The sequence below is a fragment of the Arachis hypogaea genome, chromosome 8 (assembly GCF_003086295.3).
Source record: "Arachis hypogaea cultivar Tifrunner chromosome 8, arahy.Tifrunner.gnm2.J5K5, whole genome shotgun sequence".
In the NCBI taxonomy this organism is placed as follows: Eukaryota; Viridiplantae; Streptophyta; class Magnoliopsida; order Fabales; family Fabaceae; genus Arachis; species Arachis hypogaea.
Window position 1 is genome coordinate 46,877,616 of NC_092043.1, and position 27,239 is coordinate 46,904,854.

The 27,239-nt window shown below is 39.3% G+C and overlaps 3 protein-coding genes across 10 annotated transcripts; all 3 read right to left on the reverse strand.

The window, feature by feature from the left end:
- Positions 1 to 311: 311 nt before the first annotated feature.
- LOC112707879 (F-box/kelch-repeat protein At3g23880) lies at positions 312 to 4,496 on the reverse strand. 8 transcript variants are annotated; one of them, XR_003811483.2, is made up of 4 exons: positions 4,342 to 4,496; positions 1,640 to 1,764; positions 1,182 to 1,256; positions 312 to 1,078 (listed from the first exon to the last, which is right to left on the reverse strand). XR_003811483.2 is itself a non-coding variant. In XM_025759889.3 (2 exons), exon 2 carries the CDS (start codon positions 4,236 to 4,238, stop codon positions 2,934 to 2,936), a length of 1,305 nt encoding a protein of 434 aa, XP_025615674.1. In that variant the 5' UTR covers positions 4,239 to 4,247; positions 4,342 to 4,492; the 3' UTR covers positions 2,670 to 2,933. The 8 variants fall into 8 exon arrangements, 2 of the variants coding, with proteins under 2 accessions (XP_025615674.1, XP_025615675.1); XR_011864927.1 differs by lacking the exons at positions 1,182 to 1,256; positions 1,640 to 1,764 and adding an exon at positions 2,225 to 2,307 and having other exon boundaries at positions 312 to 570; positions 946 to 1,078; positions 4,342 to 4,483; XR_003811484.2 differs by having other exon boundaries at positions 312 to 570; positions 644 to 1,078; positions 1,182 to 1,764; positions 4,342 to 4,480.
- Positions 4,497 to 15,476: 10,980 nt separating this feature from the next.
- LOC112707878 (cellulose synthase A catalytic subunit 1 [UDP-forming]) lies at positions 15,477 to 21,995 on the reverse strand. Its single transcript, XM_025759888.3, has 14 exons — positions 21,741 to 21,995; positions 21,132 to 21,327; positions 20,864 to 21,045; positions 20,537 to 20,648; positions 20,258 to 20,447; positions 19,370 to 19,636; positions 18,922 to 19,267; positions 18,701 to 18,838; positions 18,489 to 18,614; positions 17,986 to 18,198; positions 17,616 to 17,880; positions 17,232 to 17,428; positions 16,743 to 17,093; positions 15,477 to 16,349 (listed from the first exon to the last, which is right to left on the reverse strand). The coding sequence occupies exons 1-14, from the start codon at positions 21,822 to 21,824 to the stop codon at positions 15,765 to 15,767; spliced, it is 3,252 nt and encodes a 1,083-aa protein (XP_025615673.1). The 5' UTR covers positions 21,825 to 21,995; the 3' UTR covers positions 15,477 to 15,764.
- Positions 21,996 to 23,280: 1,285 nt separating this feature from the next.
- On the reverse strand, positions 23,281 to 26,813 carry LOC112707880 (uncharacterized). Its single transcript, XM_025759891.2, has 4 exons — positions 26,390 to 26,813; positions 25,524 to 25,901; positions 24,324 to 24,632; positions 23,281 to 23,624 (listed from the first exon to the last, which is right to left on the reverse strand). The coding sequence occupies exons 1-4, from the start codon at positions 26,588 to 26,590 to the stop codon at positions 23,484 to 23,486; spliced, it is 1,029 nt and encodes a 342-aa protein (XP_025615676.1). The 5' UTR covers positions 26,591 to 26,813; the 3' UTR covers positions 23,281 to 23,483.
- Positions 26,814 to 27,239: the final 426 nt, after the last annotated feature.

The following is a 27,239-nucleotide window of genomic DNA, read 5'->3' on the forward strand; positions in this document are numbered from 1 at the left end:
TATTTTTGCTCCGATCTTTATGACATAAATTGATACATAATTCAAATTAAAGAAAAAGAGAGTGATAACACTAAGCCCTTGAAAGGGATTCATTCTTATGAAACCTATTATATATACATATCTATGATGCTTGGTTCTCTTCTCTAATGTCCAGTTTATGTTAATTGAGTCTCCCATGCATGTCCAATTTTTATTTTATTTTTTCATTTCTCAAATTAATTTAATTTGCTTTTCAAGGGTGTTAATAGTGACATGGGCACCCAAGTTGATGCACTACTATTGAAACACTAATTAGATTATGATTATCATTATTTCTTTGCAGTTTGCACTAGAATTTGCTTTGCTCACTAATTAGTAATTACTATGTATACAAACAAAACATTAAATATTCAATCAAGCACCATATATATACTTGATTTTGTTACTTTATTACTACACAGTTCTCTCTGAAACAAATTAGCAGCTTGAATTCCTCAATAATGATGCCGTTTATTGGTACAGCATTATTTACATACATATAATTATTAGGCTTGCGTCTCAGCTGATGAAGCCGAATATATGGATCAAATCCTGCATTAAAAAATTAAGTAGATTACTCGATCAGATGAAATCATGAAGAAATGAAAAGTTTATAAAGACTGACTCGGCATATTCAATGTTGATTTTGGCATTGGAGAAGCGAGAGATGGCTGAGAAGGCAGTAGTTGACAAAAGCATGGTGGGACACGGAGTTCGATGACACAAATCAACAACCTTAACTTCAATTATGTCACCTTTGCAGGGTCTATTGTCTCCACTCAGACACCTTATTCTTACACACACCACTAACATAAACTGAGACATGTTTTCAACTCCCTAATTAACTCTAATAATTTAGATCAGGTCTAAAAAAGCATACGAAAATAAGTGAATAAATTGGATGAAGGAAAAGCATAAAAGTAAAACCTGCTTTTCATAAAAACCACCAAAAGAAATACTCATCCGGACCCTTTTATCGGAAGGAGAAGAACAACCAGTAGATATAACCACCATGTAAGAATAATTTCCTGGCTCTTCATATATTCAACAAAGCAATAATCTGAAAAGTCAAAACAAATAAATACATAAATAATCTAAGAAGTCAGAAAAACTGCACTTTCTTAATCATTGATCATTGAATGAATAAATGTTAGGCCACATACACCTTAGAGGGAGTGGCATTCACCACAAGGACCTTACAACATACTAAATAATGCAAAAAATCAGCGCCACATTCCCTGAAAGCCAAACGAAACTTCGTAGAAATAAAAAATCGTTGCCATACATAAATGTAAACGAGGAAAAATGATTTGAGGGAAGCAAATGGCTTTTCAATATTCAACTCACAAAAGCAAAGATCCCTACCGGATTTTTTTGTCAAGGTGCATTTCAACCATGTGTTACAAAAGAATAATTGGCTCAAATCAGTAGTCCTTAATTTTTAATAAAATGAAAAATCAAAACAACATGTTGCTTCCCATGCTTAAACTTCCATATGTTTATAGTCCAAACTTTAATTAAATCAAATGCAATCTTGTCTTCTTTTATTGTTATTTTTATACAGCAACTCAGAATATAACTATAACATAAGCACCTACAACTTGAAATGCAGTATTGTTACCTTGGCATGTTTAGGACTACAGTCAATAGCCTCTGTATAATGCTTCAAAACCTCATGAGAATTTTGCAACTTGAAGATTTCATTTCTTACATGCCATTGTTTCCTTTTGACACAAAGATCTTTCTCTAAACAGCCATGCCATAAATTTTGTATACATTACTTATGCTGAGTTTAAAAAGAATGAGGGTAGGGGTAATCACTATATTATACATTTATACTTTAGGAAGAAATTGGACAGATAAAAAATGCTAATTACATCAACAACAAATATTCCTTCATTTTTTAATTCATTTTTCCTGTCTCAAACCAAATATATAAACAGTTTTATTTTTATTATTATAAAAAATATCAAACAAGTATAGAAGAAACTAAAGACAACTAATATGTGGACTTAAGGAATGTTGGCCGGACATGAGTGGAAAATAATAGACAAGTTTAAAAGGATGAAGACATAATACATCACTCTATTTCTTTCTTTTATTCCAAACGAACAATCTTGAATACAATCAATGATAAACAATTTAACATAATGTGGTATTTTTATACTATAGCCTAAGAATCTTGAATGCATGAGCATAACATTACCAACTATGTATCAATGATTTTTACCAACTTGACCCAAGAGTTAGGAGAACCAGCCAAAGCCAAGATCCAGAAGATCTCATCACCTGAATATTGAGCTGAATGTCATTGGGTAAAATGAATAAGACAGGACACATGATAATTCGGTTTTGCTTCTTTAATTGCATTCAATAAGTTTCCTTATAAATTGATTGAAAACACTATGCTGGTACAATAGCATATTCATATGGGCAGCCGAAATTAATGTGATAATAGTAGTATTTCAATTAAAATTTTAATGGTGCAGGAATTTGGTTCCGGAGAAATTTAAGATATACTTCTAGCCATGGTATCAGTTGAGAGAGAAAGCGTGACTACACCCCAAAGGATAGCTATTGCATTCACTAGTGATGGGGAACATGCCATATATCATTCTACTGCTTTGCTATTATGTTCTTAGCAACAAATATTTCTGACAATAAATAAATTAATTTAACGATCACCACAAGTAGTACAATGAAGGTACTTTAAATTTGTTATGAAAAATCACCAAGGTGCCACTTTATACTAAGTTTAACCTAGGGTATGATATGTATGCCTAATCATTACCAACGCAAGTTGGCACAGATGGATGAGGGTCTGTGTTAAGTTCTATTTGAAACATAAACACAGTACTCAGATAAATAATTTTGATAACATCAATAACAAAGTTGGTAATTCGAGAAAGGCTTCATCAAGAGACAATAAGATTTGGTTTGGGTTTGATGAAACGCAGCAGCATTTTGGATGAGTTGCTTTGAAGACCATTCGGTGAAACTAAGCTTTCATGGTAGATATAAGCCACCCTAGAATATATACTTTGAGAAAGATAAGGATTGTTCTCCACGCCATAATCAATCACAGGAAAATCTACGCTGCCATCATTCAAGTTACACAAAACTATTCTGCAAGATGGAAAAACGGCCAAAAGCACATCAGTTTCCGAGATATAGAGAGGTTGTAAGGGAGAAATAAGGCCGTGGAAGGAAATCATTGCCAATTTAGTCCAAGACTGAGCATCTCCATATTCTTTCATCTGCCACACAATCGAGTGTTGTGTTCTTAAATACCCATAACAAACAGAAAGGCAGTTTCTCAAAACACACAACTTTTTGCATTGTATCCAGAGATAATCACTTGAATCCGTATCAGGCAGGGTAAAATGAGCCAAAGTCTCTTTACCCAAGTCAAAATAAAGAACCACATGATTAACAATCCAATTAATAGTGCATGCTCTGCTACTACCGAAAAATACCCCTTTCTCTGCCATACAAAAGTGGTTAGTTGGGATACCAAGTAGGCCAAATGGGCTATCATCAATTCTTCTCCACGACGAAGTTGATCCAAATGTATAAATTCTGGTACTATATTCAACACCAGATGGCCCTTTCTTCCTTATAATTCCAAAAAGCTTGTAGCTGTCACTGAGATGATCATAACCAAAGCCAGAAGAGAAGGCTTGACCGCTGATTTGCGGTGATTGGAATGTGAATCCGGTACAGGGGTTCCACAAGATGCCATGCGTATTCTGGTAGTCATGCTCATCAAAAAAGCACAACAATCCATGGCAAGAACCAACGATTCTGTAGTAGTGTTGTCCACTGAAGTAATCGACTTTAGTAGGTTTAGAAGGGTTGTCTATTATTGACTGTACGGAGACAACTCCAATACTGTCGTATCTGACACCATCGCCTCTGAAGGGCAAACTGTTGTAACAAGCAATTCGTAGCGGAGTCAGGCTTGGATCGCGTAAGCATGAACGACGAAGGTGCTTACGGGTGAAGTCAGGGGATGAAATTAGGTTTCTCCATGAAGTGCAGACGCTCCTTAGGGAAACAAGCGTCCTTGCCGGAAGCCTCAGCAAGATTTCCATGATCAACTCCTCCGGAAGGTCTGGCAGCGGCGACGTTCTTGCGGTGGCCGTGTGACCACGGAGCAGTAACAGCCCTCTCGACGCATTCCTCTCCACGTCATTCGTAATTACGAGCAGTAAAGTCATTGCTAGCTGCTGTTTCAGTTTGAATTTGTGTTGCTATCATCTATTCTATTTATAGGTAGGTTTTCAGGTTTCAACATGAGCATCAATGAAACTAGTTTGATACCTGATTTAGCAGTGGTCTCTTCTCTCCGGCAACCTTCTAACGGCGTCGTCCCTCTCTGTTTTGGCAGCAGCACTCGTCGCGTCATAGAGGGCCATCGTCTTGTGAAGGAGCTCTGACCTCTGAGTCACGTTTATTGGGAATAAATAATTGTTTGCGCGTTATTATTTATAAAAAAAAATTTAATAAAACTTTTTTTATATTTTTTAACGTGTTCGACAATTAAAAAAAAAAATCTTTTTTAAAAAATTGCAATTTACATCTCTTTCTTTACAAGATTTTTTTATAAAAAAAATTATATTTTTTATATAATAAATAAATAAATAAATAAATATTTTTATATTATTATATTTAATTATAATTAATAAATAAAAAAAATTTATATATAAAATATTTAAATATAAAATTATTTTTATTTTTTTATAAAATCTTTTAAAAAAATATCTTTTTTTTTAAAACTCGTTAAATCAATCCTAAGAGAGAAAGGGTGGTGGTTGCTTTTTTCAATTTACTGTTTTTTTTTTTTTGGGTTTGTTTTCGGTTCGGATTGGGCTTTTCCGGCCCGATCCTTGCCCCAAAAAGTATGTAATATCTAGGTACGGATATGGTAGAGAGAACTCATCAGCTAGTGGAAAAGGTATTGGTTGTAATTAATAGGATTAGGTGCTTCATTATGAGAGGGAGATGCTGCGTTGTCGTTTGAATTATTGTACTGGAGTATGTGTTGTTTCCGGCTCGGGTTGGGTTTGTCCAACCCAACCCATGTCCAAAAAAAAAAAAACTAGACATGGATGTCTTACAAGAAAATCATTCATACCCTGGCCCAACAGTAAAGGTTCAGGTCCAAATAAAAGGCCTAATCCTACGGATTGAGTCTCACCCAATACCAACATTCGTCTTATTAAGTCAGTTCTCACCACGACTTGCTCTAAAGAAGTCGGGTACGAGGGTTAGCTGGCAGATAAACACTCATTCAAATGAGTAACTGCCCATAGAATCTCTCTAACCACTTCCAAGAGCCATATCCTAACCTCCCTAAGATAATGGGACGGTTAACACCCTAAAAAGGTTGCACTACTCCAACGGTAGTTATTGGTTCACCACTACAAATACACTGACACCCCTCAGGTATCTCTAAGTTCTAATACATTAAAAACCTGCTTAATCATTTGCTGACTTAGGCATCGGAGTGTCTTTGCAGGTACCACCCCCCCATTCTTTCACACACACAAGTCGGACGGAGGTTTCCGAGTTGCAGATCCACTTGAAGCCTCCTTCTTCATACGTTTGGGCCAACCAACGCCATCCAGCCCATTAATCTCCGGTTACCCACCGTAACATTGGCGCCGTTGCCGGGGACCCGAGAGATCAACCAGTGATGGCGGACAGATCCCCCGAAGAGGGTAATGTGGAGTCAGATTCTGAACAAGAGAATCTGGACACAGGTCATAATGATGCAGACTTGACCAATGATCAACACAGGGAAGGTACCTCCAGAGTAAAAAATCCGAAGGTGAACTCTTCAGAAGGGCGCGAATCAGAGAAAGAGGGACCCTCCCAAGCAACTGAACTCATGGAATTAGTCCACGGTCGCCTGGAACAGTTAGAACAAGAATGGGAGCGATAAAAAGAGACCGAAAAGAACCTAAAAGAGGAGATGGAACGACGGAAAGAGTTAGAAAGAAAACTCTTAAAGTTAGAATCTTCCCTCAAAGGCCGGAACTCCCGTGAAGAGCAAGAAGAACCGCCCCTAGGAGGGGAGGATCCTTTCAGTGAGGACATAATGAGGGCAAAAATTTCGAGGAACTTCAAAAGCCCCGATATGGACCTCTACGATGGAACCACGGATCCGAAGCATCACTTAAGCAACTTCAAAAGTCGGATGTACCTAGTTGATGCTTCCGACGCTACGCGATGCAAAGCTTTCCCGACCACTCTATCGAAAGCAGCGATGAAGTGGTTCGACAGCCTCCCCCCGAGGTCGATCACCAGTTTTGAAGACCTCTCAAGGAAGTTTCTGATGAGGTTCTCTATCCATAAGGACAAAGTGAAACATGCACCGAGCCTCCTGGGAATAAAACAGGAGGTCGGAGAACCCTTACGAGCCTATATGGAAAGGTTCAACAAAGCATGTTTAGAGATTCAGAACCTGCCCACAGAGGCAGTCATCATGGGGCTAGTCAATGGACTTAGAGAAGGTCCCTTCTCACAGTTCATATCTAAAAGACACCCCGTCTCTCTAAGTGATGTACAGGAAAGAGCTGAAAAGTACATCAATATGGAGAAAAATGCTAAGCTGAGAGACTTGAGTTGGCGACCTGGACACCCTCCCTCAACAAAAGAGAAGGAGAGGGAAACCAAGAAAAAGGAAGAACTCGGTCTTGAGAGGCCAAGAAAATACCACTCTTATACTCCTCTGAAAGTTTCTATAGTGGATGTATACAGAGAGATTTGTAATACTGAAAGACTGCCGCCCCCTAGACCCATTAAAAATAAAAAAGGGGGGAGCCGCAGCGACTACTGTGAGTATCATAAAATATATGGTCACTCCACAAATGACTGCTACGACCTTAAAAATGTGATAGAAAAGCTGGCTAGAGAAGGTCGGCTTGACAGGTATCTCATAGAAAGGTCGGATAGTCATGGAAAGAGAAAGCGAGATGATATGGATAGAAGAGACCCACCACCGCAGACTCCGGAGAGACATATCCATATGATCTCAGGAGGGCTTGCAGGAGGGGGCCTCACTAAGTCCTCTCGCAAGAGACATCTCAAGCGAGTCTACCAGGTCGCAGGTGAATCCGCCGACCTCCCCACCATTTCATTCACCAAAGAAGATAGGCAAGGAATAATCCCTGGACATGATGATCCAGTGGTAATAACTATGATCCTAGCAAATGCCCATCTCCACAGAACCTTAGTAGACCAAGGAAGCTCGGCGGACATCCTTTTTAAGCCCGCTTTTGACAAACTAGGGTTGGATGAGAAAGAACTAAGAGCCTACCCCGACACCTTATACGGGTTGGGCGACACGCCAATAAAGCCACTAGGATTTTTACCCCTCCACACCACTTTTGGAAAGGGGGAAAAATCAAAGACTCTGAGTATCGACTTCATAGTCATCGATGTGGGGTCAGCATATAATGCTTTAATCGGCAGAGCTACCCTTAATCGACTCGGAGCAGTGGTATCCACTCCCCACCTTTGCATGAAATTCCCGACTTCAGCGGGGATAGCAACGGTAAGGGGAGATCAAAAGTTGGCAAGAAAATGCTACAATAAAAGCCTAAACCTGAGAGGAAAAGGCAAAGAAGTTAACACAATAGAGCTCGGTGGCGCAAGGGCTAGAGAAGAGCTGCGACCACAACCGGGAGGAAAAACCGAGAAAATACAGGTCGGCGAAGAGGAAGGAAAAGATACTCACATGGGAGCCAACCTAGGGGAAACCCTAAAACAAGAGTTGACTAAGCTCCTAAGAGATAACTCCGATCTCTTCGCCTGGAAGGCCTCCGACATGCCTGGGATAGACCCCGAGCTCATGTCCCATAAGCTCTCGGTCTATCTGGGATCCCGACCTGTACAACAAAGAAGACGCAAGCTCGGCCCAGAACGAGCCCTAGTAGTAGAAGAGCAAGTACAGGCGCTCCTGGAAGCCGGCTTCATCAGAGAAGTCAAGTACCTAACATGGCTAGCCAATGTAGTGCTGGTCAAAAAACAAAATGGCAAATGGAGAATGTGTGTGGACTATACCAACCTAAATAAGGCATGTCCCAAGGACCCTTATCCACTGCCAAGCATCGATACCTTAGTAGACTCCAGCTCGGGGTATCAATACTTGTCGTTCATGGATGCCTACTCGGGGTATAACCAAATCCCGATGTACGAGCCAGACCAGGAGAAGACATCATTCATCACACCCAGAGCTAATTTCTGTTACGTGGTCATACCATTTGGATTGAAAAATGCAGGGGCCACATACCAGAGGTTGATGAATAAGGTGTTTGCTTCTCACCTTGGGAGCCTAATGGAAGTATACGTCGACGACATGCTGGTAAAGACCAAGAAAGAAGTCGACCTCTTGTCGGACCTCTCACAAGTCTTTGACACCATAAGGCTGCACGGGATGAGACTAAATCCCGCAAAGTGCGCCTTCGCGGTGGAGGTAGGGAAATTTCTAGGGTTTATGCTAACACAAAGAGGGATCGAAGCCAATCCCGATAAGTGTAGAGCTATCCTGGAAATGAAAAGTCCGACTTGTTTGAGAGAGGTCCAGCAGCTGAATGGCCGACTTGCAGCCCTCTCCAGATTTTTGGCAGGATCAGCACTAAAATCCCTTCCACTATTCTCCTTATTGAGAAAGGGATGTCAGTTCGAATGGACCCCTGAATGCGAGGAGGCATTCCAGGAGTTCAAAAAGTTCTTAAGCCAACCTCCTATTCTGACCCGACCCGTAGCTGGAAAAGACCTCGTCCTATACTTATCTGTAGCAGACAAGGCTGTCTCATCAGCCCTGATAAGAGAAGACGAGGTCGGCCAACATCCAGTATATTTCATCAGTAAAGTTCTACAAGGCCCTGAGCTAAGGTACCACAAACTAGAGAAGTTTGCCTACTCCTTAGTAGTAGCCTCACGAAAGCTACGGCCTTACTTTCAAGCTCACACAATAAGAGTCTGTACGAACCAACCCATGAAGCAAATCCTCCAAAAGACGGATGTTGCAGGGAGAATGGTTCAATGGGCAATAGAGCTCTCCGAGTTTGACTTGAGATATGAAACTCGGACGGCGATTAAAGCCCAATGCCTCGCCGACTTCGTTGCAGAATACGCAGGGGATCAGGAGGAAAAACCAACTACATGGGAACTCTATGTAGATGGATCCTCCAACAAAACAGGAAGCGGTGCAGGCATAATATTGGTGGATGAAAGAGGAACCCAGATAGAGGTTTCCCTAAAATTTGAATTCCCAGCTTCAAATAATCAGGCAGAGTATGAAGCCTTGATTGCTGGATTGAAGCTGGCAGAAGAAGTCGGTGCTACAAAAGTGATGATATACAGCGACTCACAAGTGGTGACCTCCCAAGTAAGTGGAGAATATCAGGCAAAGGACCCAAATATGAAGAGGTACTTGGAAAAAACTCTGGAACATCTTGGGCGCTTTGTAGAAACCGAGGTTAAACACATAACTCAGGATCTAAACAGCAGAGCGGACGCCCTATCCAAGTTAGCAAGTACCAAGCCAGGAGGAAATAACAGAAGCCTGATCAAAGAAACTCTCCAGGAACCCTCCGTGGTAAAAATAGAAGACAAACAAGAAATCTTTGAAGTGGTCGGATTAAACCTCGGATGGATGAACCCCTTGGTCGAATACATGAAATTCGACACCCTCCCCAAGGAGGAGAAGGAGGCTAAAAAGATCCGAAGGGAAGCACAACACTACACCTTGGTGAGAAATATTCTCTACAGAAGGGGGATATCAACACCATTGTTAAAGTGCGTACCGACCTCAAAAACCACCGAGGTATTAGAGGAAGTCCACAGTGAAATCTGCGAAAATCATCTCGGAGCAAGGTCACTAGCCAGGAAAGTAATCCGAGCAGGATTCTACTGGCCGACCTTGCAGAAAGATGCCACAGAATTTGTGAAAAAAGTGCCAACCATGTCAGATGCATGCAAATTTTCACGTGGCTCCCCCAGAGGAGCTCATCAGTATCACTTCTCCATGGCCCTTTGCAAAATGGGGAATGGATTTGTTAGGTCCTTTTCCCCAAGAGCCAGGACAAGTCAAATACCTGATCGTGGAAATAGATTACTTCACAAAGTGGATAGAAGCAGAACCATTGGCCACCATCACCGCACAAAGAAGTCGGAGGTTCCTCTACAAAAATATCACCACAAGGTATGGGATACCTCATTCCATTACTACAGATAATGGAACCCAGTTCACCGACTCTACCTTTAGAAGCCTAGTAGCCAGTATGAAAATCAAGCACCAGTTCACCTCGGTGGAGCACCCGCAAGTCAATGGGCAAGCCGAGGTAGCCAACAAAGTCATACTGGCAGGGCTAAAGAAAAGGTTACAAGATGCAAAAGGAGTCTGGGCTGAAGAGCTCCCACTAGTGCTATGCGCTTACAGGACGACCCCCCAATCCGCCACTGGAGAAACACCATTCCGACTAGTTTATGGCGTAGAAGCCATGATACCAATAGAAGTCAATGAACAAAGCCCAAGAGTGATTCTCCATGACGAGATCGGAAATATACAGGGGCACAAAGAGGAGCTCGACTTGCTCCCAGAAGTCCGAGAAGAAGCCCAGATAAGAGAAGCGGCGCTGAAGCAAATGATGACTACAAGATACAACAAAAAAGTCATTCGAAGAGCATTCACCCCAAGTGACTTGGTCTTGATCAGAAACGACATTGGAGTCAACAAATCAGGGGAAGGAAAGCTCGCTGCAAATTGGAAGGGACCATACAAAGTCAATGAGGTCTTAGGAAAATGTTATTATAAAGTGACCGACCTGAACGGCACCGAGTTACTGAGGTCGTGGCATGCTTGTAATATGAAAAGGTATTACAGTTAAAAGCGAACTCTACTCCCTGATATACTCTTTTCCCAACTTCACGATTTTTTCCCAAAATCAAAGGGTTTTTTCTGGAGATGGGTTTTTAACGAGGCATCATAGTAGGGGCTAAGGGAAATAGATTGTCAAAGACCCTTAGTAGCAATAAAGTACCTCCCCCAATTAATAAAGATCTTTTTCATCTTACAAATATCTCTTATAAATTCCTTTTTTTTTCTCTTTCTTTCTACGAAACGCACCGACTTAAGCTCGACAAAACGTGAAAATCCCATGAACCGACCTAGATGGTCGTCAGGATAAAACGACGAGGTACAAGTCGGTGTAAAGAAATTATATAAGTCGATCGTAAGAAACTCAGGGACAATCCGACTCATAAGTCGAAATGAAAACCCGAGTAGAAAAGCTCGGAAACACTTCGACCCGTAAATCGGAATGAAGAACCGAGTAGAAGAAAAATGCATCGCAAAAATAACCTGACATAAAAGCTCAATAAACCACAAAGTTGAGCATAAAGGAATAGTGGAAAAAAGAGATCGAAAAACTATCCTAGGTTCTTAAAGCAAAAAAAGCTCAGAAGAACAGATAAGTCGAATAATAGGTTTTTGGGAAAAGGTCGAAAAGACTTCCTAAAATATCAAAAACAGAAAAGCATGCACGCATAAGGTAACTTAAACCCTTATCCAAAAAGGGTATTTATTTTTTAACTTAAACCCTTATTAAAAAAGGGGGTATTTTTAGTGTTTTGTTTACGACCTTAAAAGGCCAAAAGAAATTGTTCAAACACCACCAACAAACAAGATATAAAGAGTTTAAAAAAGGGGGGACTCACAGGCCGAGCCCCCATATAGCCATATAAAGTTATTCCTGCAGAGGAGTAGACAGATCACCACCACCAGAGTCAGGAAAAGCGCCACCAGGACCAGAAAGAGAGACAACCACAGGAGATGAAGAGGAAGTCGGAGGAACAACAGAAGAGCTCGGAGCGTCTTTAGAACGAGGAGGGGACTCCATAATCCTCTGCCCCCGAGTCTTCAATTCTGACTCGGAAACAATTACGGGGGCAGGAGGATCCACAATAGCACCATCAATGACGACTTTGTCCGGATCTAAAGGAGAAAGGTCCAAGTCAGGGGCAATGACTCCGACCTGCTCCTTGAAAATCCTCCAAGCCTCCTCGGCGCCATCAGCAATAGAGTCCTCCAACTCAGCATATGCATTCCGAGAGTTCAATAAGTCCTTCCTCACAGACACAAGATCTTGAAATAAACTCTGGTAACTCTCCTGTGCTGCCTTCCTCAAACCCGCCTCCATGTTGCATTGGGCCTGCAACTTACTCTCCCTCTCTCGAAGGGTATCTCTCTCCTCCTTCAGCTTAGCGACCTCCTCCTTCAACTCCCTCTCATGCTCTTGATAAGCAAGAAGCCTTCCTTCCAGCTCCTCAATCTTCGAGGTTAACCCCAAAGAGCTGAGAGGAGTCTTTTCAAAAATATCCAAGAGCTTGCCACAAACACCTGCCGCCCTAAAACTCTCCTCAGCCAGAGTGGTAAGGTGGTTCCGAACAGAGACATCATCCATACTTATATGAGGATATATGTTCTTTCGGACGAATGCAAGAGCATCCGCCTTAACCCCACCATCAAAAGAAGAGCCAGACTCTAAAGTCTTGCGCTTTTTCTTCTCTGGCTCAGAAAGAAGTCGGGCGGAGGGGAGTGGCCGAGACAAAGCTGAAGAAGAAATCACAATGGGCTAGGAAGAAGTCCCCACGTTCTGAGGAGGAGGAGGAGGAGGAGGAGAGACGATCGCCCTGGTGCCACCAGTCCTAGCCCGAGATCTTGCCTTAGCCTCCTGAACTCTCTGGTAAGACTCTTGAGCATTCTTCCTTGCCATATCTGCAAAAGAAACAATTAGCAAAAACAACAAGTCGACAAACCTCAAGTCGGCAGACACAAGTTGAAAATAAGAAACATATATACATGTATAAAAACTACCTAGTTGCGACCGAACGAAAGTTGGCGATCCCTGGAGGAATTTTCTAGTATCCAAGTATGGGGCCCTCCCCCACGCTTCTCGGAAAAACCCCACAATGGCCGCCTCCACCTCGTCTAGGTCGTCCAAACCATACTTCTCACAGGGGGAGGCCTCCAACCAATAGAGGGGAAAGCAAGGGGAAGAATTCTCATCTAAGAAAAATGGGTGGTGACCCTCTACAGCTTGCACTTTGAAAAAATAATTTTTGAAGTCATGGAAGGATTCGTCAAAAAGGGTGAAGATTCTCCGACCTTGTATGACTCGGAAAGACACCCATTGCTGCTTGTTATTTAACCCACTGAAGGGCTTAGTCATGTGGAAAAGATAGAAGAAAATCCTCAAAGAAGTCGGAAAGTCCAAAGCATGACTTATAAATTGATAAATTTTCAAAAAACCCCAAGAGTTGGGGTGAAGCTGGGTAGGGGCAACTCGGCAGTGATGCAAAACAGACATCTCAAAGTCTGAAAAAGGAAGAAAAACACCCAAACAAGTGATCATACACTCATACATAAAGAAAAAATGAGGGGCCGCCTCATTGGCCCTCCCAAAGCAAACCCGGTCTTCTGGACCCGGGACTACCAACTCGTACTTCGGCTCGTCCTCCTCAGAAGTACAAATTCTGTGGCGAGTACGAAGGTGGGTGATAAACTCAGCATCGACCAAGGGTTCCTCCCCTAAGACCGTGACATCAACCCACTGAGAAAGAACATCTACGGAAGCCATTTCTTTTTCTTAAAAAGGTAACAAAAACCTACAAGGGAAAAAGAAAAGAAAAATAAAAAACACGGTCTCTAAAGGGAGGGAATACGAAACTAAAGTCTACAAACCAACCTATCTACAAAATAAAGGCATGCAAATAGAAAAGCATGTTACAGAAAGAGCTAACCTTTATCTGAAAATAAGGGTTGGAGGAAGAAAAAGCCTTCGAAAACACAAGAATGCAGCACGAACGAATGAAGGAAAAATTTGAAAAATCGCAGAAACGAAACAACGAAAGAGAGGGAAAGTATTTATACGTACGTGGGGGGCACAATGGTAAAAACGGGGCAGTCATTAATGAGAATGCACCGTTACCAAGACCATCAATCCTTACGCACATCCCTAACGGACACGACGCTTGATTAGATGTAACTGTCAGAACCAAAAGGCTACGAAAAGTCACGTCGGTTTCAGACCATCACGTCGGTCCTCCCACAAGTCGGCTACGACCCCAAGTAGAATACTCGAACCCAAATCCTGAAAAGAAAATTGGACTCGAGTAGGGGCACTGTTCATACCCTGGCCCAACAGTAAAGGCCCAGGTCCAAATAAAAGGCCTAATCCCACGGATTGAGTCTCACCCAATACCAACCTTCGTCCTATGAAGTCGGTTCTCACCACGACTTGCTCTAAAGAAGTCGGGTACGAGGGTTAGCTGGCAGATAAACACTCATTCAAATGAGTAACTGCCCCTAGAATCTCTCTAACCACTTCCAAGAGCCATATCCTAACCTCCCTAAGATAATGGGACGGTTAACACCCTAAAAAGGTGGCACTACTCCAACGGTGATTATTGGTTCACCACTACAAATACACTGACACCCCTCAGGTATCTCTAAATTCCAATACATTAAAAACCTGCTTAATCCTTTGCTGACTTAAGCATCGGAGTGTCTTTGCAGGTACCACCCCCCCATTCTTTCACACACACAAGTCGGACGGAGGTTTCCGGGTTGCAGATCCACTTGAAGCCTCTTTCTTCATACGTTTGGGCCAACCAACGCCATCCAGTCCATTAATCTCCGGTTACCCACCATAACAAAAATATTCTTTGTTAAAAACAGAAATTTAATAAATTTTTAAATATTTAAAATTTATAAGTTAGACAAAAGTTAAGTATCAAATAAAAAATACTAGAGAATTGATCATATTACAAATATAATTGTCATGATCACTATGCTAGTAACAGTTATACATATTGTCATTATCAAGCTTTTGCTTTGATGCTTTTGCCTATTTTTGAAATCTGAATAAAGTTATTGCCTGTTGGTAAGAATCTTACTATCAATGTATCCCCCTTTAATCAGGATTAAGATAAAGATTTTCGAAAATATCGAATCGATTTTGTGCAGAAAATTGATACCCAACTTTGATTATGCAGTGTTATTCTCTCTATTATCCAGTTGTGGCAATATTTTATATTTTTTAATCAATGGGATAAAATTTCTTATGATTCGATAATTATGGAATCAAATATTCTATTCAAGTATGAGCTGATTCTCACTACTTTCTTATCAAATTTCAATTTAATGGTTTCTAAGTAACAGAAATTTGTCTTTTGAATCGTTCAGAGATTAGCAAGCTAAGCTTATTTGGGAAGTGAGTGATAATGGATCCTAGAAAGGAAGACAATCAAATACATATTGGAGGTTTGTAATGTGTCTGTTCAATTTGAGACACGACTTTGGATTATAAATTCATACCAAAATTATCTTCAAAATTGGCAGTTTATAAAAAAGGATTTCTAGACGGAACCAAAACAAAGCTAGATTGCTTGAATTAAATTACTTGACATAAATATAATTTATATTGTGTGTTCAAAGTACATGACACGAGTACATCTTAACATAACCTATTCTTACAAGGACCAAATAAGGTTTAAAAAAATAAACGAACGATACATGAAGGGGGACAACCCTCCAAGACAACCTTAAATGGACTTATGTTCTTGCAATATATACAAACACTTGGAACTCTAGAGTTTCTCCAAACACGAGGAGATCAAAAGGGGGTGAAACCTTAATACATTATACAAAAAATAATCCCCAAAATTTAACCTTAACAGTCTATGCCACATTGACCAGAGGATGATTTGTTGGAGCCATTGGTGAAAGGATCAATTCTGACCCAAAGCAACGAGAATATAGAAGCAAGAAGAATAGACCAAACAATAACAATGGTTGGTGTTCTGTTTTGCCTTCCCAAAAGACCCTTCAAGAATGGATATAGATGTGCAATGACCCAAATGGCAAAGAAGAGTTTTCCAAACAATGGACCCCAAGATTGGTAGCCACTGTTTATGGCATACGACACACCGGCAACGATCCCTACTAAATTCACAATGAGCACTGTCGTCGGTGGGATGAGGAGCGACGTCCATTTGAACACGTAAAGCTCAGCAAACTCCCCGTCGTCATCTGAGGCCTTTGACGTGACAGTGAAGTTTGTATCAATTCCAGCTAGCACCTTGAGAAGACCTTGGAACACTGCAAAAAGATGTGCTGATGTGCCACCGATGACCCAGAACTGTTCGTTCCTCCACCAGTCTTCTATGCTGACCCCACTCCACCTAAGCTCGAGGATTGAAGTAGCGAAAATGGAGACGAAAAGGAGGATAAACCACATGCTGGCGAAGTTGCTTATCTGCACAGAATTTACCAAACTTATTAGACCTCCAGGAGACCAGGACTATAGAGAAGCTTATCTGCACACTAACATATTGAGTACACACAACATTTTAGACCACAAAATATTAGTTTGCAGACAAAATGATCCCTCAAAGATTGATAATTATCTTGTGGTCCTGAAAAGATGGTTTTGCTTAACAAATCCACCCTAAAGGGTAGACCATTTTGTCAAAAAACTAATGACTTGGAAGCCAAAATAGTGGTAAACCATTTTAGTCTTTCAAGTATCACAGGATACAGATCAATTTTTGAGCAGCCACTTTGCCACTGAATCATTCTTATGATGGTTAAAATAGTAGTTTACTCATAAAAATTACCCACAAGAATTGGGATAGATGAAATGATTTACCTCAGGAATGATAAATTTATTGGTGAGAAGACAAAATGCTGGAAGGGTACAGTATGCAAGCAGTGGAATTGAGGTAAGAGGGTACACGATAGTGTTAATATAAGCGAATCTCTGAAGAGGCTTCAACCTCCCATTGTACCCATACCACAAGGGACAATGCCTACTTAGAAAGATCTCAATTGAACCCAAGGCCCACCGAAGCACCTGGTTAAGACGATCAGAAAGATTGATAGGAGCTGAACCCTTGAATGCCGGGCGAGGTGGCATGCAATAAATGGAAATCCAACCACGTGCATGCATCTTAAACCCGGTCAAAATATCTTCAGTCACAGAACCATAGATCCATCCAATCTGGTTAAGTAAGAAAATAGTTTCATTTAGGAAACCAAATGAATAATTGATCAATCTCATTCTCATACATCAGATTTCTTTATACCGTTTAAGTGGTGAACAGGAATCATGAGCACAATGATAAATACACATGCTTACCTCTTTGCCCCATTCTGTTTTGTCTTCATAACCACAGCTGATAACATGGATTGCTTCCTTAAGAAGAGTTGCAGGGTTGGTCGATGGAGGAATGCCGCCCTGTTCCATGTAGGTGGCTGCAATAAAAACTGGAGACTGACCAAATCGTTTCTCTAAGCTCTTTTGCGACATAAGAAGTGACCTCTCATCATCATACCCTGCAAAAGGATGCAATATATATCACCTATCATAAGACATTATGATCTCAACTTTCAGACAATTCTGTATGGTGAATACATTACATGTTCAACATAAGACATTGCATGAAATTCGACATACAAAAATCTACATGCTTAAGCCACTTCATACAAAGGAGTTACAAACTAGTTTTTCACAATAGCATACCTTCAACACCCTCTTCTATGTCTTCCATATTAAAGATGGGAACAGTGGATTCAGTTCTTTTAACACCTCTCTTCTTGTCATTGAATCTTTTGTGGCCACCCGATCCCTTCTTCCTAGAACCCCAACAACTCTTCACAATAATGTTAGGCTCCAAATCTTCCTCGGTCAACACAGGATCATAACCATACAGAGCCTGCCTATTGAAACAGCAACCAGTTCCGACATAGACTGGGCCTTGAATACCATCCAGACCCTTCAAGTTGATCTGACAAGTACGAAAGAGAACATAATTTAGCCAAGGCAGCAGATAAGAATGCAAGGAGAGAGTATTATCTTGTTGTAACATAACGAAAGTAAATCCAAGACGTACATCAAAGAACACAATATTGCGATTGGCATATCGATCGTGCAAGTCAATGCCATCGAACCTCTGAGGAAATTGTACATAGCATGTTTTCTTTCCAAAAGCAGGATCCATCATGAAGCACATGGCTTCCTTAAGAGCTTTGCTATTATTGAAGTAGTGATCACAATCGACATTCAGAAGATATGCACCATTGGTCAACACAGCAGAAACTCGAATCTACATCACACATGATAATCCAGAGTTAGATATGCTTGGAACCCTTTTTGGTAGGTTTATATATATATATAATAAAACAGTATAATCTCTACTAACAAAAATGAATTCAAAGTCATTTACATCCTAAAGCAGCATAAAAAGTCTAGTTTCTTTTTATTCCCACACTCATGGTATACAACTGTGCACCATTAAATCAGATTTACAGTATCACATCGTTTAGTGCAAAAGAAGACTATATATATCAGAAAAACAATAAAGTGAACAACATAAGGAGTTTGAGCATGACATACCAAGGCATTCATAGCTCCGGCCTTTTTGTGATGCTGGAAGCCAGGTCGCTTCTCACGAGAAACATATACAAGTCTAGGTAGCTCATTTCCATCTGTGTCGAGACCACCACTATGACCTAGAAATACCTGCATATTCCAAAGCATTACAGTTAACCCAAAAATATAACAAAAGTTAGAATATTTTAAGTGCACTTTGGAGAAAAAAGCAATACTTGAATCATTCCAGGATGATCCCTGGGATTATTTCCAGGCCAAGGAGTTCCATCTTGCATTGTCCATCCTTCTTCTGGCATCTTTTGAGCCTTAGCTACAAGGGCATTGATCCTCACTTTGAATTCTTCATATTCTCTCTGATAAGAAAAATTAAAATCTATAGTTAATGGTCTATATAAGGTACATTTATGAAAAGGAAAGAAGATGCCTCAAGACCAACCTTCATTGCTCGTCTCTCCTTTACAAAAGAAGGTTGAATCTTGTCCTTCAAGTAATCAATCTTCTGTTGAAAATAAAACTCAGGGGCTCTTGGCTCAATACTGTGCTTTTTGCAGAAGGGCACCCACTTCTTTGCAAACTCAGCTGTTTCTGATAGGGCTTCAAAAGTTAACATAGCTGAACCATCGTCTGATACGTAGCAGGAAACCTTGTCTACAGGGTAATCAACAGAAAGAATGGACAAAACAGTGTTTGCAGTTACAAGCGGAGGCTCTTTTAGTGGATCCACTGTACTGACAAAAACATCAACAGGGGCCAATTGTGACGGTTCTCCATCACGGTCATACCTAAGGAAGACAAACTAATGTTAGTGAGATAGAAAATACCACATGATAACCAAACCAAGATACCAAGCTGCATAAAACATTGATAAAATAGGCAATCCGGACCTTAATGCAAGCCTTTCAAGATATGTCTCACGGTTAATGGGAAACCATTTTGGAAACTGATCCAAGAGCCAGGATAAGGCAAACCAAATCTCACAAATAACTGAAGTCAACCATAGTGGGTATGCATCATTCACAGGATGAGTTACACGGTATTGTAAGAAGAACCCAAGAATAATCAGCCGGAGTATAATAACAACACGATAAGGGGTCAGCTGAGATGAAGGAATAGGCACCACACGACTCAACGGCTGTCTAGCATCATCAACCCTGTCAATAACAATTAATTTCCCATTAACTTGATAGAAAATGAAATTCAGAGCATATGCTTTTAAAGCTTGCGTATTTTGTGTAAGTTATGAGTTTAAATTGAAAATATTTAGGCTTTTAACCATAACAAGGATGACAACAATAAAACTTTATCCAAAAGGTGGGGTTAGCTACATGGATCAAACAACGACAATGTGCCATGTCATGTATCATGTTGCAGCAACATTGTTTATACTTAGATCTTTCTTGACCACCTCATGTAGAGTAAAAGTTTATAGAGTAGGGAGACAAATGCAATGCAATGTACAATATGATATTTTTAAGAAAGAAAGAGAAAGCAAGTCAATTGTAAAATAATGAAATTTTTACAAAGTAAAAAAGAATAGAAACATTGAAAAAAAAAAAGATAAACAAATAAATTCTGAGGGGGAAAAAGCTAAAACTCAAAAGGTAGAATGTGAAAAAGTTCAAAATCAATTATATCATAAAACATTTCTTTGTTTAATTCAAACAATTGCATCCTTAGATGTGTAACTGGCAAAAGGCAAAAGTGACACAATACTGCCCCAATTATGCCCTCGTAGTCATTAAACATAAATTTAAACAGCTTAAGCAGCTTACATTTGAAGTTCTTCCCCATTAGAACCAGTTCCTTCGATGTCACCTCCTTTCCCTTCATTGTATCTACCAGTCATTTGCACCATATTTTTCTCCTGCTTGAGTTTCCAACCTTCAACCCTTTCTTTCCAGTCAACATTACCCAGGCCATAAGAATTTAAGTCCTTGGTTGGATCAACAGTTCTTACAGGAACTGTAATAACAAAAATATGGCCAATTTAAAATTAGCAATAACCATAAGTATTATAATGTGGCATTGATTCAAGTTAGTGCATTCTTTACCTGGTTGCCGTGGATCAGTATAGGCAAGAGAGTGAACCTTGTCAGATGGACCCAAAGGACCCGATGTAGTTCGCACAGATTGAGTATCAGGAGTAGGAATCTCACCCGACATCTGATGATATAAACAGGGAATTAGTGAAAAGCATCACAAAATGGTATAGAAAGAAAATGAAAGACACATGTAAAAATGTAACATACTCCTCCGTAGGAACATGCATAACCAAAGGTTACTATTATAAAAGAAAAGCTCATCATCTTTGGTTGTTGTTTTTCACTTGTAATAAGTAGAAACAACAGTGAGAAGTTAAACATCAGTTTAGTTTATACCGGCTGTCCATTCGTTAGAAGTGGAATCGGTTGTTGAGGATCACGTCTAGAAGATGAAGAAAGGTCAGCATCTTCTTCCCACTGCCGCTTTGCCTTGGTATTTCCCTGGCTATTATAATTGAATTCATTATCTATATCATCAATATCATCCTCCTCATCGTCCCCCTCTACTCGAGGACTCCCTGAAAAATCCACACTCAACTCATTCACTTCAAAAATTCATACTAAAAACCAACAAAAATCAACAAACATATCCACAAGGGAGCACCTCTGTGCCTCTTGTATCTTGTCTTGCACTGGGGACAAGACTGGTTCCCATCCTTCCTTTCATACTCGTAACACGGACGACAAACCGGGAAGGCACACTCATTGCAGGCAACAAAGACATCACCAGTGGCAGTTAAGCCAACAGTATCACCACATATTTGACAGATTTGGCCATTTAAATTCTTCAAAGGCTTAGACTGCAGCAAAAACCATACACATTACACAAAAAGTCAGAATTATTGTACCTAAATTTAAAATTTTACACCATCCTTAAGAAGAAAAAGAATGCGCCAAATCCTTAGCAATAATTGTACTTGTACAGTACATAAAATATTAAAAAAAAACTCAAATAAAAAATCAAACTTGAAGATCAACATGAGTGAACACGCAGATCAGATCTGAGCTGCATTCAAGCTGATCAGTACGCTACCCAATTCTCAATTAAAAATATAACTAATTAAATAAATACAATTATAAACATAATACATATAAATAAATATAAATAAATAATTTATTAAATAAAGCCATATATTCTAAGGAGTAAAGTAAATGCTGTTAGAGAGTTGAACAACGACAATGCATTGTGGATGATGCAGAGAGAGAGACTAACCCCACTATCGGTAGAATCGTGGCGAATCCGAACAAGCTCGTTCCGTTTGTGTGATCCAGCAACCATTCCAGCGGTTGCCTCCATCTTCTTCTTCTTCTTATTTCAGATCAGTGGAGAAAAGATCACACGATTGTGGTGAAGAGAAGGGAAATCAGAACCTTAAAATTTTAGCTCATTCAATACGCCATTTTCAACCTTTCTCTCTCTCTCTCCCTCTCTGTGTTGTCTTCACTTCCAGCTAGCATGGACTCGGATAGTGTGTGTTATTTTTATGGTTCGTGTGTTTTACCTGCTGGACTGGTTCCCGGTTTTCACTGTCTTTTTTAGCCGGCTTGTACGGCTCGGCTCTCTCTAGATTTTAGGGGTTTTCTTAGGATTGGACAAATGTTACGTGCACACGTGTTAATCTAGGAAATGGACAAGGAGCTACGTAAGATTTGGTTGTCGAAGAGGTACAGGCTGTCTGTCGGAGTTACCTGTTTCTTCCGGTATTACCGGTTGGATTACCGCTGGCTGTCGGTGCCCACGCGATTTTAATTGAAAAGTGGAAATCTACTTCAGCCATGGGAAATTACACTTATACCCCCCAGTGTAAAGAGAGTTGAGATTAGAATAGATTGATCCTACTACTAGTATTAATCGTGGACCGTTACAACTAACACTGAATTTATTTCCTTGAACATATTATATCATATCAATTCTATCCTATTTCTTTTAATATATAAGAAAGATAAATCATTCCTACTACTTATTATTTTATAGAATAAGCGACGAATTAGTTAATGGAGATTGTGATAGAAATAAATTAATCATTGGGACTTGGGAGCACTAGATTGCCGAATGAATTTTTTGTCAATTTTTTACGACTTATACAAGTATACTTATACTAGTTTTGTATAACTAGCATGTGCCAGTGCTTGGGATGAGAAATAATTGTATAATCTGTAAAGGAGCTTAGCATACTTTTCCTGAAACTTTTTTTTCTTTTCGTTTGTGGAGGGAAAATACTCAAAGATATGTATTATATATTTCTGGAGATGTAGAACATATTATGTGGATTCTATATCCTGTTGTTAAATAATTTTATATTTTGTATGTATATATTATCATTTATATTTTAATAATAAATCTGCAAAGCATGATGTCGATGAATTCAAGCAGTATATTTTATGAAATTAAATATCTTTACTTACACTTTGGGAGAGAGGAAAAGAAATCCAATAAGTGGTTAAGGGTATTAGTGACGAAAAAACCTAGGTGGGGCTTTTGCCGACACAACTTTCCCAAAAAGCTCAAATGTTAGTTTGACACTTGGTCAGTTGGTTGGGGTCACCACAATCTCACATAATCTAGTCTTAGTGCAATAATGCTTAAAGCTAAAGAACAAGTTATTGTTGTGGTTCCTAAACAACCCCTTTGGTTATTTGAGATTGGATCCAAAGGACCAAATTTGTAAGTTGAACATTGTTGAGGTGACCACAAATCCATATTGAATTGTGTGATAAATCATAACTAAGAAATATTTTTGGATACCCACAAATCCATATTAAGCCGATCACATGCTTTGTATATGAGAATCATGAGTGTAAACAATATACCTCTAACTAATTATATTACATATGTCGCTACTTCAACTCACTACATAAACGTCCCCCAAAACAGATATGAATTAAAAATGGTTGGAGAAACATGATTTTTTCCTATACAGCTTCCATTATAATACATAATCAAAGAAGAAAAAAATCAACTAGTTTCTGATACAGAGCGCTGGTAAGGAACACGATTCTCTGGAACACCCTCCTCAGCACGTTTGTCTTCAAACCACTTAACAACTCTTCTCCGAGGAATGTTGGTTACATGCACTATACTACTTATCATTGCATTCTGCATTCATTGGAATCAATCACAGGTACATTAGAGAATCCAAGTTAACTATCTATGTTCCAAAGATATTAGCAAAATAGCTACAATAACTAGCAAGTATATCAAGCCATAAAGTAATAATCGAATGCATGGAAGCTTGAGTAAGATGGGTGTTTCCTTTGCTTTTAATATTTTTCTTAAGGAAAAAGATTGTTTGGACACAAATAAACAAGTTGTGAATGTGCGGTGTTTTCTAGTGAAGGTAAAATGAATACCGCATTTCTCTATTCATTTATTAATCTCTCGGTTTCCTTTCGTCTATTACCTTCACAATTTCGTAAATATGACAATGACAGATAAAAGAAATAAGGGAGTATCAATCTATCTCAAACTAACATGGACATCTAGTCAAAGCACTGAGAATGAATGAATGAGAATTGCTGATTCAACTATACAAGCAACTATGGTAGTTGTCAAGGAAATTTCCGACCAAAACTAGGAGTAGCTCATAATCATAAAACAAAGAAAATGGTGTTGTTTTGCTAAAGACCAGATAGTTAGTACAAGGAAGCATTAATCAAGTTTGGACCACAAAAGAACTTTTAGCTTAAGACAATGAAGTAAATCAAGTCTCAGAAACTTAGAGTGTGTAATAAACATTTCATTGTCAGTATGGATGATTCTCTTTCATAAAACTTTGTTGAAGCATAGTAAACTTACAGTGGGTCGCTTTGATCTCCTATAAACTTTTTCAAGTGTGTCAACTTGGGCCCTTTTCAATCTCTTTTGTGCAGACCATTTTTGTTGCATGACATGAACTGGTACGTTAGCCTTGTTTCCAGCTTCCACAGGATCTGTTCTTGTTTCTTCGAGAACAATCTCTCTAGGTTTAGTCTCAACGGATATTTCTTTTGGTGTAGGTTCATCAGGTATTGATAAACTCATCATCAAAAGATTCGGAGGAGGGTTGCGGAGCAATTCAATAACAAAAGCCCTATCAAGACAAAGCTCAGCAGCAAGATTTTTTATCTGCGACAAATACAAAAGATAAATGTGAGGAACTTACTAGCCGCTAGTCTTTTATGTTAAGTATGAACAACAATACAATGGCTTTACTCCATTATTCTCTCCTTTTTCTTTTCCAATTCATATCTCTTTCTAAAAAGGGAAAAAAAAGATAATCCTAGCTTTAGTCAAGGTATCTGCTAACTAAACAGAGATCCTCTGTAACATGAAGTAAGGAATCACCTTTAAGGTGTGTAAGATTCAGATTTTCGGCAAAAAATAACTTTTGACATAATTGTATAAATTTTATGCAATAATCACGATTTCAAACAAAGTTGTTATCAGCCCTTTTGACAAAAGCTAAATAGAGTATGTTCTAAGAAACATCATTTTTTGGCATTTTCAACTATATAGCAAAATTAAGTTGTAAAATCACTTGTTTGAAAATCAGAAACAAAACACTCTAATCATGATGCCAAGCTCACTAAGGAAGCATGCAACCCAATTTGGTTGGTCCACCTAGTTTATCAATCTACTAGGAAATCACACTATAGGTAGTTTCTATTACGAAGAACAGCCCAGAAAAGCCTGATCCCAAGTAGAACACTCAGAAAAGTGCATCATTTCACTGAGAATATTTGAATTAACTAATGGTTTCTTATACAAAGGATTGACATTATTCCACAATGATTTCAATTCCACAAACGCGACATGAGGAGGATCATGCTAATGAAAATGGCACACTCTACAGGCAATTCAAGCAACGAAGACAACAATAACCTTCTGCAAACTTAATCAAATAACCTCATGATCTCATATTACTTCACTACTCATACAAAGAGAAGATATCAGAACAATTGAAAGGAGTTTAGCTAAAGAATTTCACAAAAGATAAAGTAGTTAAGGGACACTGACACTTGTTTTTCTGCGGCCAGCTTTCAAAGCCCTAGCCAATTTCTTCATTTGCCAAGTTCTAAGCATAGGCACACCGTCTTCTTCATCATCTACTTCTTCTTCTTGTTCTTCTTCACTATCACTAGCATCAGTTTCAGCATGAATTACATCTGGATTTAACGTTTCGGCATCAAATTCCCCCAATGCACCTTCCAACTCACGTTCTAACAAGACAAGTTCCTCTTCAGTTATCTCATCGTCATCATCATCATTGCTACCACCTTTCAACAAATTATCCTTTTTGAGATCCTCTTCGAGTTGCTTGAACAGCAACTCAAAAGCATCCTCCTCCTCATCCTCATCATTACCCTTTGTACCATGATCACGTAACAACTTTTTCTGCACCCCAAAAAAAAAAGGAAAAATTAGTGGAACCATTTCCTGAGCAGCACACAATTGTTTGCATAAAAGATATCTGCAAATAATCAAATTAACAAGCACAAAATAGGTTCTAGAAAACCGTTATGAACCATCTCTACTAACCGCTTAAGCACAAAATGATTTTTTTTTTTTCTTTTGGTGACTACAAAATGATTATTTTACATCTAACAATTCAACACTCCAAATATACATGATATATTATATCACAAGAAATGAAACAGGACCAACCAATCACATAAGTTAGTTTGCAATATTGGATATTTTAGAGTAATCAAATTAACAAACACAAAATAGGCCCTAAATTTTTTTTTTTTTTGTATATATCTATACTAAAATACTAATTCTACGCTCCAAATATGATACATTATGTACGAATTACAAAAGAGTGAAGGAAAAAAAAAAGAGTAATTGTGTTAATTAATTTATTGTAAGTGAATTTGTTTGACCTTGTTTTTGTTGCTCTTGTTCTTGTTGTTGGCGGCGGCTAGAGCGGGGCAGAGTGTGTGGCGGCGAGAGGGGAGGAGGAGAGAGCGGAAGAGTGGGGTGCGGTGGAAGGGGAGAGTGAGTGGAAGATTGTGAGAGTGAGAAGAAAGAGCAGGACTCGATAATAAGCATCGAAACACGGTGGTTGATGGAGTCACGGTCATGGTTCTTCTTCTATGCTTCGTTACTGTTATGTGGGTTTTATGATCTTTTTATCTTCTCACCCTCTCATAACAAGAACAACTAATTATTTCAGAGAGGGGTTTTCACTTTTCAGATTCTTTTTTCTTTTTTTACTAATTATAAGATAAATTCTTAAACGGAAAAGCTCCGAGGGCTTGTATGCTTTACAAGTTTATTAAACAATAAATTTAAAATACGCGCTCCTCCACCTACGTTGATTACACGCGCTATATAATATGCCGCGTATATCTAACTTCCAAATTTAAAATATTTGTTTTCTTCTTCGTTTTCGTTATTTTGAGATTTGGTTGTTCTTCTTCTCGCGCGTCTTCCCTCATTCTTCTCCATCGATCTTTTCCTCTTCTTTTCTCACTGGTATGTTCTTCGTTTACGTTCTCTTTTTCTCTCTCTGCAACTCGAGCTTCGTTTTCTCTTTTGATTTGTTGTTTTCTGAAATCAAAGTTCGAACTCGTTTTGAAGATGATGGATCCTTCAAGCTCAGATTCTGTGCTGAATCCAGGCGATGTGGATTATGAATTTGAATCTAACGAAGTTCCTGAGGTTTGATTTACAGTAATTTGTATAGCATTGTGTAGTTTAAAAATTGCTGAACATTGTTTAATTACCTGG

Coding starts and splice junctions, on each gene's coding strand:
- LOC112707878 (XM_025759888.3), bottom strand. CDS start 21,824: ATGGAGGCAACCGCTGGAATGGTTGCTGGATCACACAAACGGAACGAG. Junction 20,649..20,863: donor TTCTAACGAATGGACAGCCG/GTATAAACTAAA, acceptor TTATATCATCAG/ATGTCGGGTGAGATTCCTAC. Junction 19,637..20,257: donor AATGGGGAAGAACTTCAAAT/GTAAGCTGCTTA, acceptor TGTTATTGACAG/GGTTGATGATGCTAGACAGC.
- LOC112707879 (XM_025759889.3), bottom strand. CDS start 4,238: ATGACTTTACTGCTCGTAATTACGAATGACGTGGAGAGGAATGCGTCG.
- LOC112707880 (XM_025759891.2), bottom strand. CDS start 26,590: ATGACCGTGACTCCATCAACCACCGTGTTTCGATGCTTATTATCGAGT. Junction 25,902..26,389: donor ACAAGAGCAACAAAAACAAG/GTCAAACAAATT, acceptor TTTGGGGTGCAG/AAAAAGTTGTTACGTGATCA. Junction 23,625..24,323: donor GGAGATCAAAGCGACCCACT/GTAAGTTTACTA, acceptor CAATGAATGCAG/AATGCAATGATAAGTAGTAT.